The sequence below is a fragment of the Kwoniella mangroviensis genome (genome assembly GCF_000507465.2).
Source record: "Kwoniella mangroviensis CBS 8507 chromosome 1 map unlocalized Ctg02, whole genome shotgun sequence".
NCBI lineage: Eukaryota > Fungi > Basidiomycota > Tremellomycetes > Tremellales > Cryptococcaceae > Kwoniella > Kwoniella mangrovensis.
The window spans coordinates 4,079,024-4,092,087 of record NW_027062534.1 but is presented as its reverse complement, the minus strand read 5'-3'; the positions used below and the strand labels follow the sequence as shown (position 1 = coordinate 4,092,087).

Below are 13,064 nucleotides of genomic sequence, written 5' to 3'. Positions count from 1 at the left end.
TGAGGAGAGGTATGAAGATTATCAAGTCCAAGGTAGAACATTCATTCTGCTCTCACTTCAAGAGCTAGACCATCTCAGAGCCTCTACCGAGAAGAAGGATGACAACGACACATATCTTGCCAAGAGGGCTTCTGTAGTGAGAAGTTCAGCTGTCCCAGTCCAATTCAGGAAAGATGATATACGTATCATGATCAAACTAGGGGATGATCTGGTTGCAGAATGGAAGTATCCGATATAGATAATGACGCTAGAGATACAACCGACTTGATACTGAACGTCCAAAAGGATGACGAACACTCTATGGTGAAGATCCGCGATTTCTTGACTCAGGACGAATCTGCAAAACTTCCCCGAGCCCCCTTCAGACTACGAAGAGGAAGAGTAGGAGGATCACGTTTGATCGTGAATTACCATCGGAAGCTCCATGTGGTGGATAGCAATGAGATACCAAGATCTCCAAACGAATGCATCCTTTCATACCAGTTAGCGATTTCAGGTGTCCACATGCACGATTTGTTCGGTAATGATTTCATTCCCCACTTTTTACGTCAACAGACCATAAGCAGATCTGGGAATGTATAAATACGAATGATCATCGGTCATCTCCGTGTTAGTGACCAGGGAAGTTCGGGATCCACCTACACGTCCAAACCAAAAAAATTGTAATTTTCGGATTTGACCGATTGCAAGAGAAAAGAGCGCGGTGTCACCTGAACAATCGGACGACCGAAAGATCTTTGAACCTCTTCTTGTCATTCCCCCCCAACGCCCAGGCTCTGTACATCCTTCTTGTCACAACTCACTCTGTGTATACCATTCCGACTGTCAGGATTAGAAGCTGGTGAAGGAGATTAGCACTCAACCCGATCGCAGAGTCTACTGACGGGATTCAATACCGGTCATCCGAGAAGATCGGTATTTACGACACTCCTGCAATCGAGACGCCTAAGAATAGATAATCACGAAAAAAACACTACATCTTACCCTCGTAGCAACTTCACTTGGAGACGGAAATAACAATACACCTGGTAGGGCAATATGGTCTCAACAAATCCCAAGACGACTGTGACTCGCCCTCCTATACTACCGACGAATACGCGTAAATCTACCAGGCGATCTACGATCTCATCGTCCCCTCAGATCGATAACAATGGGTTATCACGTGTACCTACTTCGGGAAGTATACATACGAGGAATGCTCTGGTGAGGATGGCAACTCATGAGACTGGTGAATATTATCCTGAATATCAAGAACAAGATCGAGACGAAGACGACGGTCTACATACCCATGATGAACATGAACATGAAGATGGATCGCCCACTCATTCCCGTAGAAATAGTCATCAACCTACTTCACCCAACCATCCGAACGGTCCAGAGGGAGATACCATAGATGAAGAGAAGAAAATCGAAGGTAAAAAGTCAAGATTCGGGAAGAAGAAAGAAATTGAATTACAGGATCAGACAAATCTTTTACCCGTCAGACAGGTGATAGCTGTGTTTGCCGGTTTGACATGTGCTTTGTTCTGTTCATTATTGGATCAGACCATGTGAGTGATAGATTTCTACCCAATTCTGAAATACACCAGATCAGCTGACGACTTGACGTTGTGGCGTTAGTGTTACCACCGCTCTGCCTACCCTGGGTAAAGTCTTCAATCGAGCTGATATCAGTTCTTGGGTCGGAACTGCCTATCTGTTGACATCCACTGTAAGTCACTTCCTACTTTCTTGCCCAAGCAAGATGCGAGATGGTTGACATGTCGATGTCTCATAGACCGCTCAACCGATCTATGGTCGAGTCTCCGATATTTTCGGTCGGAAATTCACCCTACTCGCGTGCTTGTTTATTTTCTTGATGGGTTCTCTGGCATGCGCACTGGCCCAGTCGATGATCCAGTTGGTCATATTCAGAGCCATTCAGGGTATAGGAGGCGGAGGTATCTTGACTCTGTCCATGATCATCAGTGAGTCCGGTATCTCGAGTTGAAAAGATTCTGGGTTGATCGATTTCTGCTTTGCAGTCTCCGATGTTGTCTCGATCAAGGAGAGAGGAAAATACCAAGGTATAACTGGTGTTGTTGTCGCTCTTGCGAACTCGTGTGGACCCATTTTGGGAGGAGTGTTCACTGAAAAAGCATCCTGGAGGTGGTGCTTTGTGAGTGTCATGACTGCTGATCAATTGGCTACAAGATCAAGCTGACATGTCATTGGGGTTTGTCGTAGTACATCAATCTGCCTCTGACGGCCCTAGCCATGGTGATCATCGTCTTCCTCCTTCCGCTCCGCAGAGTCAGAGGATCGATATGGGGGAAATTGAAGAAACTCGATTTTTACGGTTCCCTCTTAACGCTCGGCTGGGCATCCTTAATCCTCATCGCATTGTCTTGGGGAGGTTCTCAATACGCTTGGTCCTCGGCCGCTGTTCTCGCTCCCTTACTCATTGGTTTGGCATTGCTTGGTATTTTCCTCATTGTAGAATGGAAAGTCGTTAGTCTACCTCTAGTGCCAATGCGGATCTTCAAAAACGTCTCTGTCGCTGCATGCTACGCTACGACGTTGTTCAACGGAATGGCATTCTACGCATCGCTCTATTACCTACCGCAATACTTTCAAGTCGTCAGAGAAGTTTCCGCTATTCGATCTGGTGTACTTACCTTACCTCTGATGTTGGTTCAGACCTGTACGGCATTCACGGCGGGTATCATCCAGTCCAAGACTGGCGATTACTGGTGGAATTTGGTCGTGGGATTTGCAATTTGGACGATTGGTCTGGGTTTGTTGTCAAGCATCAAACCCGATACTTCCGAAGCTCAATTGGCGATCTATCAAGTTATCACTGGTATTGGTGCCGGACAGACTTTCCAGACTTCCCTAGTAGCAATCCAATCTGGAGTTTCCAGAGCTGATATGGCTACTGCAACCGGATTACGAAATGCCTGTCGAATGTTGGGAGGTACAATTGCCCTGGCGGTCGGCAATGCAATCGTCAACAATAGGGTCAAACATGAGATCAGCGGCAGCTTAAACGATGATCAGTTGAATACTATTCTAGCGGATCCAACATTGGTGAAAGACTTGAATTTAACGCAGGACCAGGTGAACTCTGTCATTCAAGCTTATTGTGAGTGTACCTAGAACTCAACTACTACGTTATAGCGAGCTGACCTGGACATTCCCTGTTACAGCCAAAGGTATCAACGGGGTATTCTACTTCACCACGCCTGTCATCGGTCTTTCATTGATTATAACTCTGTTGTTCGTCAAAAATCAAAAACTGAAGAAAAGCGAAGATGAAGCTGCCAAGAAAGCGGAAGCGAAAGCTTGGATCGAAAGCAAAAAAGCTAAGAGAGCTGCTAAGAAGGGTCATCATGTTCAGGATGAGCCAAAGGATCAGGATGAGGAGAACGATACGACTACCACTAATACGCCAGGAAAGATTCGAGATCGAGCGGATAGCGAAGAGACTGTCACTGAGCCTTCCCATTCGAATGGCGAAGGGATAAAGGAGGAGATAAAAGATGCAGGTAGGAAAGAAGCTGAAGCGATGGCTGGCCCGGAGACAAAAGCTTAGAATCATATAGTGATAAAGACTTACTAACAGTATAATATGATTTTGTCGGATAATCGGAAAGGAAAGGTATTTGTGAATGCTTTGTTGTACTTTTACAATAGATGAATGATGCGTATGCATAAGCCCAACGATGACGAGATCACCAAGATTGTAATCAATACTTCTTATATGCTTCTTCTCCTGACTGATGCTGAGTGTTGTCCACTCGGTCGGTCCCTTGATGCCAGTTACCAGATATACCTGGCTACTCTGACCACAGAACCTACGCTATCTCACCAGTCTTTGCATCACTTCTATCCTATGTCGTGTTTTCTGCACCATCAACCGCCGGCTGATCCAGCTCTTCACTTACTGACCATCTCCTCATTCCCACTACTCTGACACTAACACCCCTTTCATTTCCCCATTCTTGTAAAACCTCCTTGACCGATCTCGAATCGCCCTTCATCATGAACGGTTGTTCGTACAGTATTTCATCATTCTCAAATGGTCTATCTTGCTTTTCTATTATTTTCGTTGGGAATCCTACAACTTGTCTCGATACGGTTCTTGCCAATTCGTTCAAATCTGTTTCTAACTTATCACCATTGGGTCCATGTATCAACGTTGCTATTGGTTTTTCCTGATCTATCGATTCGACAGCTAATACGACTATTCCACCGACTTTACCCTGTTTATCGTTGGACCCACCATGGGCGTAACCAGAAGGTACGAATCGGATTTCAGGTTTGGAAGGGAAGGGAGCAGCGAAGCTTGTTGCTCGAAGAAGTTTCAGGTTCTCGCCTGTCTGAGTTAGCGAGGAGAGCAAACTCTGTTTGATCGTTTGAGCTTCGGCTGAACTGGATATAGGATGCGAGGAAGTATTGCTATTGGAACCTCCGTTGTCGTTTGAGGTGGGATCTGAGGGTAAGGATATCAAGGGAGCAGAGAGTAACGATTCGGTAGGGAAATTCAAAATCGGATCTGATTTTTTGTTTAAATCGATTTCGACTGGATGAGGATGATCATCTTCCGATGGGACATCCAAGAATGCCGTAGTTTCAGATATGTCTTTAGCAGTCTTGAGGAAAACTTGATTTCTAGCTACGAAATCAGTCTCACATCCTAGATGAATCATTCCTACTCTTTTACCACCCAAGAGCGAGATTGAGATAACACCTTCGTCCGTTGATCGACCTGATACTTTCGCTGCCTTCTTCTCGGCATTATCGGAAGATGCACTGGAGTTTTTCAGATAGTCCAAAGCGCTTTTGAGATCTAGGTTGGATTTTTCCAAGGCTTCTCTAGCTTGGGCGAGGGGGACGGGAAATTCCTTTCGCAAGGAGGCGATCAAGGTGATGGGGACTTTGATTTGTTGGTCACTGAGACGAAGAGATGTGGTTGAAAGGGATCGGATGGAGCATCGGAGGGACGACGATGCTCGAGGGAGGAGGAGGAACATGGTGGTGAGTGGGGCTGATACTCGCTGTTGTGAGTCCGATGTTGGGTGTGATCACAAGGGAACCAGTGAGATGGACTGAACTGCCAGTCTTGTCTTTACGAGTAACTCACTGCACATCTGCTCGTATCCTTTGACATGTCACGTGACACCACCTCATCCCATCATCTCCTGGGAATCGCACGATGCATTGCATAACTACCATATATCCATCTATCCCTCATGAAACATCGGACGTATGCACTCTGATCACCACACTCGAGGTCACCGATGCATCAACCTGGTATGTCGCTAGCATCTTATACTTTTCTGAAAGCATACGGCGGACTGAGGTGTATGAGCCATCGGGTGTCGGTGACTTAAGTTGCCCTGCCACTTAAACATGGGGAGTAGTAGAGTACGAGTAGTCGGTGCCTCGCTCGTTCCAAAAGCAAAGTCAAAATGTTGAACCAACAAATGTTTAAATGCCAATCCAATAATGTTGATAACCCATCTCACCTCTAAGTGCACAGATATCATCTGCCGTACAGATGCATGTCAATCATCAGGATTGCTAGGAAGAAAGTGACCCCACAACAGAACAATTCGCCGATTGCCGCTGGGCCTCCCACCGAGGCCTTGCCCACAACTCCGATGATGGAGGGCAATAAAGGCCCAGCCATATACTTTCAACTGGCAGATGGGTCAAGCAAGACCAAGAGAAGATTGAGTGAGCTTCTGTCTCCATCTTGTGCATAATTGCATAGCTGACCATGCTTATACCGTATCACAGAGCACGATGTATCATTCGATTCCGTCCTATCGAAAACACTCAGCAAGTTAGTACCCGATGTTGATTCACAACAGATCAGGTTATCTCATGTACGAGCGAATGGTAGAGAGGTGGATCTGATAGATGGTGAGTCAAGACCCTCATTGAAACGTCATATGCCGCTTGTCATCTCGACTCTCTCATCTGAAAAATCATGCGACGACGAGCTGACGGTATTTCAGATTACGATTATGTCTCCTTCCAGCGTAGAGCTCTCGATAATCCCTCGCAAACCCAAACGATCAAAGTGTATATACCTGGATCGTCCGCTCAGAATTCAATTGCATCATCCATCTCGATACCTGAACATCCCCAAACTCCCTCACCTGCCGGATTAGTGAACAGCAACGTCAATGTATTTGAAACTCCGAAAGGGCAACCCAAGAGAGACAGGAAGGGGAAGCAGAAGGCTGATGCGACAATCAGCCAGTCAGAAGTCATTGAAGAGACACAGCAGTCTCCATCAGCCACTACACTCGCTCGCGGCGGAGATCTGGACTTACCGAAATCATCCAAGAAACGAAAACAGAAAACATCAGAACCTGTTAAACCTCGCACATCATCGTCCTCATTCGACTCTCCATCAGCTGCAGATCATCCTCCATCGTTGACCAAAGATAGTATATCAACTTCACCGACGAGGAAATCTCTTGCTTCACCAAAGAAAAGCAAGAAGCGTAAGAGATTATCGGAAGTACCCCCGGATTTCCGGATCCCACTTGCACTTCCTCCACCTTCTACCTTTTCTCCAGCCGACGATACATCTTCTTCACGAGAACGAAGGTCAAAAAGCCCTGAGAAGAAGAAGAGGCGGAAAAGCAAGCAGGATCAGGATGATACCCCTGTTGAATCGCCACTCGTCGTCCAGCCTTCATCCGCTTTCCAGATTCAGTTGTCGTCAGCCAGTCCATCGGTACCTCCTTATTTGAAGCTGAACAAATACAAGCCTGCTACGCCTAGTCCATTGGGGCGCATGCCCAGTCCCTCAGTAGATGGTGAGGCTGAAGAAGATTCCCATGATGGCTCACCTGACGCAAGGATCTCCGAGGAGCTCCCGGAATCACCTATACAAGGGAAGAAGAAGAGAAAGAACCAAAAGAAGGAGAAGGTGAAGAACCAGCTAGAGGAACAAGTCGAAAACGCAGAAACTCATGCACTAGTTGAGGAATCAGGTGAAGCACAGGGTAGGGGCGAGGAAAGGGAGGAGATCCAAGTGGATGGAACGGCTGCAGAGAAAGAACCGAAAAAGAGGAGTAAGAAGGCGAAGAAGAATGATCTGGTTGTTGAGACTGCACCGGAAGTCCAGGAACCTCAAGCTGAGCCACAAGTGGAAGCCAGCGAGACTGTCGATACACCAACACAATCGAAGAAAGCAAAAGAGAGGGCCATTTCCAAAAAGAAACAGCAAGAAGTCCGGGATGCCCCTGAGACTGAGGTAGAGACGATGGAAAAGGTACCGCTAGTGACTGAGGAGGTGATGGAAGTGGATCGAGAGGAACAAGCATCTCCTAAAGTAGTCACCGCTACGTCCAAAAAGATCAACTCCACGGTCAAATCAGCAGTCCCAAAAGTCCGCAAGGTCATCCCTCTTTCCTCACCTTTTATCCTTTACGTACGACCCAACGATCCTCTACCTTATATCACTTCGAGATACAATTCATCTACAATCGATCGAAACCCTCTGAAGACCTATGGGAAATCTGTAAAATCGGATGATCCACCTGCTGAAGTCGTTGAGAAGAGCGACGATGATGCGATATCATTGGAGGAGGAGGAGTTGCCGAAGTCACCAGAACCACCAAAGAGGGCGGAAGTGGCCCAAAAGAAGAAGAGGAAGTCCGTTCCAGCAAATGAACAGAGTGAGAAGCGAAGGGACACGGCGGGAACCGGTAAGTCAACCAACTCCTGTCACGCTCTTGATTGGGCTTTCTCGCGCTTATTACAAAAACTTCACCATCTGGTCCAGGTCCATCCCCACTCCCCTCCAAGCAGCTACATTCGCCTCACTCCACTACTTCGACCACCGAATTGTCGAAACATGGGAGACACATTCCATCCGAACATCACTTGAATGTGGACGCCCGCGGACATTGTCTCATCTGCCTTGGCGATCCACACCTGCAAATCAACTGTCCAGCTGTCGCAAAAGGTCTAGATCATCTTAGAGAGCTGTTTGAGGAGAGAAAGAAGGACAAAAACAATCCTCAGTATGACGACACCAAGAAGGCATTCGATATATGGTTCAATCGTGCCGATAAGATTGCTAGCAGTGTTACCGGTGTCAAGTCCCCTTCGGTTCATTCTATGACGAACGGACACAAAGGCACCGCTGGTTTAACCCCTGACCAATCTTTGACTCTAAGCCCTAAGCGGAAATCGACTTTGTCAAAGGAAGGTGTAGTCATCTCGTCAGCTTCTGCAGCTCGGACTGTGGGAAGCTCTCCTCCACCGCCGATGGTAAACCTTGAACCTGAACAACAGGAGGACGCCGACCGGGAAGCTGAACAAAGATCAGCACCTTCGACTCCATCAGAGGAGGTCTCGGATCCAGGATTGCCAGCATCACCATCCTCCCCAATACCAGGACCAGCAGTGGCTCCAATGCGCCCCTCCCAGCAATCTCAATCTGCTCAATCACCTTCAAGAGAGCACAGTGCACCTCCAATATACCTCAAGGCTCTCGCCACCAAAGCAGGTTCGGTATCTGGTCTTAGCGTATCTGATGCTGTAATCGAGACTGGCAGCTCGGAGTCGGAAAGTGATAGTGACAATGGTTCTGGCTCTGGTTCAGATTCTGATGACTCAGATGCCGACAGTAATAGTTTGAGAGGCTCAGCATCATCAATTAAACGGAGTCAGAGAGGGAGCCGATCCCGCTCTCCTGCTTCGATAGCTCGATCCCCTTCTCCCTCCTTGATGCAAGACTCCGGCTCCCTTGCTACACCTTCACTAAACGATTTCATGTCGATGCCATTATCCCAGAAGCTCAAGCAGCGAGCTCGAGCATCCGCTGCCGAAATGATGGAGGTTGAGCTGGATGAGGAAATTCAGGATGAATCAGATAACGAATCGAGTCCCGAACGTCAGCTGCCTCCTGCATCCTTTGCTGGCCGAGCACGAAGAGGATCAGAAAGCTCGGTAGGAGAGTTTGCCGATGAGAAGTCTGATGAAGACGCAGATATGGAAGAAGATGAAGTGCTTCCCTTTACCCAGTCAATACTTGCACAGCCCATTCAGGAAGAACAGGCAGACACAATCAAAACTGCTCCGGAAGAAACGAGGAAATCGGATTCACCACCTCCTTCGGATCAATCTAAACGCTCTTTCACCGATCTTGCGGACGTATCTAGCCCTACACCTATCGTAGCTGAATTTCCTGGGTCAATAGCCCTACAAGAAGCCATCGATGAGGACGATGCTCAGGAAAGAGGGATGGACGTCGATACATCAGCTAAAGCAGAAGACTCGAAGACAGGACATATCATATCTCAAGGTCTCATGTCTCCCCCTTCCTCCACAGATGAAGACTCACCGGAGGAGCCGTCCGAACCTATGCCAGCTACTCAGATCGTCAATGGAGATGCTCAAGATGATCAAGCCACTCCAAAACCACTCAATAGGCGTGTTACCCGTGGTAAAGCGAGAGACGAAGCTGAGCTTGCTCCTCCCATCGACATCCGCCTCTCTTCCTCTCAACCTGCAGCTACGACGACCGGTAGGCGGCTTCGTTCTATGTCTCGAGAGCTGAGCGCCGACCCCATGTCGCCTCGAAGGACCACTCGACGAGTCTCATCATCACAGCCTGAACCAGCTAGCCGAATGAGATCAACATCACCACCTTCCATTCTCCCGGCCACACGAAATTCAAAACGAACCACACCTTCCTCTCAGATTGACGAACTAGCTTCATCTCCTGCGGTACCCCTTAGACGAAGTTCAAGGAAGAGCTCAACACCACTCAGATCATCTCAACCTGATCAACTGGAATGTTCACCTCCAAATGTGATGAGAACTCCAGCTCCGATAGCCGAAGAAGATGAATCCGAAGTAGACGAGCTGGAACCACAGCAAACCCCGGAAGGATTTAAAACTCCCCTCGTCCCCGAAACACAAGAGTCTCTTCCTCGTCGAGGCTCACGATCCAAACCTTCACCCCTTTTTATGTCTCAGGGATCGCCAATTCCTCAAACTCAAGCTTACAACATCTACCCTAATCTGCCTTCGTCCGATGCTGGCGCAAGTATCGATGAAACCCCCAAAGGACGAATGAACGTAGTTGCAGAATCGCCTCTGTCTTCGAGGAAGACCAACAATTTGGGGCGGAAGGCTAGTTTGAGGTTCACTAGTCCTATTGTCGAAGATATACATGAGGAGGAAGACGCAGACCGAGCAGATAAAGTGAAAGATTCACAGCCTCAAGATGAACCCGATCACGACTCAGACAGGCACGAGAATGGGAATGATGAACCCGCTTTATCTGAAGGAGCAGCATCGGATTCGGAATCGGAAGACGAGATCCCTCCTGTACCACTTCCGAAATTACGATCGTCCAGATCCACACCGTCATTGTATCCTGGTTTACCTAAACCCAAAGCGTTGTCATCATCTCAGCCGCAGCCGACCACCCCTATCCCAAGTGCCTTCCCTGCTTTATCTGCCCTGTCCAAAGACTTCATTACTCGAAGAGCATCCTTCGGTGTCGGAGCTGGATCACAGCACAAGACAGCTCACTCCAGGATGAGTCTCCCTGCGAACGGTTTCTCGAAATCTCAGCCTAATCCCAAGAGCGATGATGAGAGTCACAGTGACTCAGGATCAGACTCCGACTCGAGTGAAGAAGAGAAAACACCCGCAGGATTGAAAGGAAGATTCGCAAAGGGTGGTAGAGAGAAGAAGAAAAGGATATCGGCGAGTCAACCGGGTATTGGATGGTGAGGTGCACAAGAACAGTTTGGAAGAAATCATGTACTCTGAACCATATTGTGAACATCATAGATAAACACTACACGAACATCTCTCCGTTCATCGTTCATTTTGACCTAGTCTCCTCTTTTCTCGTTGGTTGATCATACTATTTTGGGTTATTTGTGCATACTATATACCACGTCATCGGATATATTTTTCGTACGATACCATGTTTATGCTACGTTGTTTGAGCGTCATTGTAATATTCATGATCGTGATCAAGGACCTAAAATATCGAGGCTGAAATCTTGCATGACTACATACGATAAACAGGATCGTCTACAGATCCGAAGTGGTCCATGAGAATTCTACTTGTTGTATGGTTACCAGATCCTTTGCATAAAATGACCTTGTTCCACGAAGGAAGAACAAATCATACATTGTTTCTTTTTTCATTACTACCCCTACTTCCAATTCCGGGATTATCTTCAATTCTATCAACTTGCGGTCGACCATTGACAGTGTAAAGTTGTCGCCCCTCCTACATGGTTATATCTATACCATTCTCTTGATCGTTGGCAGTTTGACCCTTAGTAGGAGTAGGGAAATGCAGGTACTTTGCAGGCCAAAAATAACAGTAGGTCGCAATACCCAATAGCAAAGGTAGTGTATCTAGACCTAGATAATATCTTTCATGAGTAGCGAGGTATCCGATGTATCTGTCATTTGCAAACAATCAGCCGGAATGCCAACGACAAATGCGGTGTTTGGCAACTCACCCTTGAGCTAATTCAACGGTTCTGAATATACTTCGAATAACGAAGCAGATACAGGTGAATCCCATTGCCCAGTATAATGGTTTCCATCCTGGTCTGGCCCATAGTTCTTTATCGTTCTTCCAACTGGATCAATACAAGTGAACGATGAGCTAGCATATCTTGGTATGTTTAGTGGAGACAAGACGGTCTGGACTTACGCTCTGAAACCGAAGAGAATCCATATACCACAGAACAAGAGGAAACTTGCCAATTGAGCGGCAATACCAGCTAAGAAGATGTTACCGCCCGCTTGGGCAGTTTTGACATCTTGGGAGATCGAGGTACCACCACCTGCAGCTTGAATTATGAAAGTGATGACTGGAAAGATACGATTTCAAGGTCAGTGAGAGAATTGAAGATGTGTATAAGGCAATTAACTCACTATCGGAGGTGATGAAAATCCACGAGACCCAATTTGCTTTAAGAGGTCTCATGTGCACACTCTTATCGAGATATTCGACCATTCTACCTAATAAGATATAATCACCGGCTAGGAAAGCACAAGGAGATAACACCACGAAAAGGTAGCAGACGATGTATAAACCTGATACAGATGCCGACAAAGCAATGTTAGTCAATGAATCGAACAGCGAGACAAAAGGGAGGTTGTGAACTGACCTGTACTATGTGGGTTTTTCCTGAATGCGACTCTCAATACCAAACCTAGCCCTTCAAACCAAGCTCCGATCACAAGACACATGAAGTAGTTGGCTTTCTTTGTGAATAAGTCTGTTAAGGAGATTCGAACACAATCAGCTTTCCTTCGATGAATTGGCAAAGTTTGGGATTTCTGTGATTACTTACGGAAAGTCAATATCGCAGCTACGACGAAGTATAGTACCGCTGCAGCTGTATTAATCGCCTTGTTTGGGATATATCGTAATGGATTACAGCTGTCATAGATGCCGACATCAGTATACAGTGTCTCGAATGATGGGTAACGAGCATGGTATGGTCTCATGGACAGTCGTCCACTCACATGTCTGTAGCCGGGTCTGCAAAAGGATCATCTGGACAATCTTTAGACTTGGCATATACAGCTGAGAGCAATGTCAGGATGGCCATGACCTTGAGAACGGTCGAGTTTGAACGAGACATGGTAGCGATGTTTTGCTTGCAGGGATCAAGTTAATGAGTGAGTCGGTCCTGTTGCGTGGTATTCAAGGGAATGGAGTGTGATGTCGCAAGGTGGATGTGTACGTTGTTGAAGCAAAGAGAAGCCCAAGGTGTTTGGGCGATGATTTGATGGATTGCTGACGATTTGTTGGACTACCTCGGGAGAATCTAGGATTTCAATTGGAACCGGAACCTTTGTCTTCTAAAGACCATAAGCAGTGATGATTCAATATACGGGTCTTGATCAGAGGATGTAAAGAGTGTCAATGTATATATACGTGGGAGTGTGAGTGTCAACATCATCTCCATGGATCTCTGTCCGTTCTTGGTAATCTTGGCAGGTGTCAGTATGCTAACATTGTTGTGGGTTTAAATTCTCTCGGGCGCCGGATCAGGTGGGAT

At 46.9% G+C, this 13,064-nt stretch overlaps 4 protein-coding genes across 4 annotated transcripts; 2 read left to right on the top strand and 2 right to left on the bottom strand.

The window, feature by feature from the left end:
- Positions 1-1,038: 1,038 nt before the first annotated feature.
- I203_106647 (uncharacterized protein) lies at positions 1,039-3,574 on the top strand (the record flags this gene model as incomplete). The annotated part of the gene is made up of 6 exons (XM_019150112.1): positions 1,039-1,550; positions 1,621-1,711; positions 1,778-1,967; positions 2,025-2,158; positions 2,227-3,124; positions 3,189-3,574. The coding sequence occupies 6 exons, from the start codon at positions 1,039-1,041 to the stop codon at positions 3,572-3,574; spliced, it is 2,211 nt and encodes a 736-aa protein (XP_019000440.1).
- Positions 3,575-3,872: 298 nt separating this feature from the next.
- I203_106646 (uncharacterized protein) lies at positions 3,873-5,015 on the bottom strand (the record flags this gene model as incomplete). Its single annotated transcript, XM_019150113.1, has 1 exon — positions 3,873-5,015. One exon carries the CDS (start codon positions 5,013-5,015, stop codon positions 3,873-3,875), a length of 1,143 nt encoding a protein of 380 aa, XP_019000441.1.
- Positions 5,016-5,546: 531 nt separating this feature from the next.
- On the top strand, positions 5,547-10,758 carry I203_106645 (uncharacterized protein; the record flags this gene model as incomplete). Its single annotated transcript, XM_019150114.1, has 4 exons — positions 5,547-5,721; positions 5,785-5,910; positions 6,006-7,712; positions 7,790-10,758. 4 exons carry the CDS (start codon positions 5,547-5,549, stop codon positions 10,756-10,758), a joined length of 4,977 nt encoding a protein of 1,658 aa, XP_019000442.1.
- A 511-nt stretch (positions 10,759-11,269) lies between these two features.
- I203_106644 (uncharacterized protein) lies at positions 11,270-12,644 on the bottom strand (the record flags this gene model as incomplete). Its single annotated transcript, XM_019150115.1, has 7 exons — positions 11,270-11,447; positions 11,508-11,630; positions 11,705-11,864; positions 11,929-12,090; positions 12,165-12,275; positions 12,351-12,439; positions 12,526-12,644. The coding sequence occupies 7 exons, from the start codon at positions 12,642-12,644 to the stop codon at positions 11,270-11,272; spliced, it is 942 nt and encodes a 313-aa protein (XP_019000443.1).
- Between the last annotated feature and the right edge of the window lie 420 nt (positions 12,645-13,064).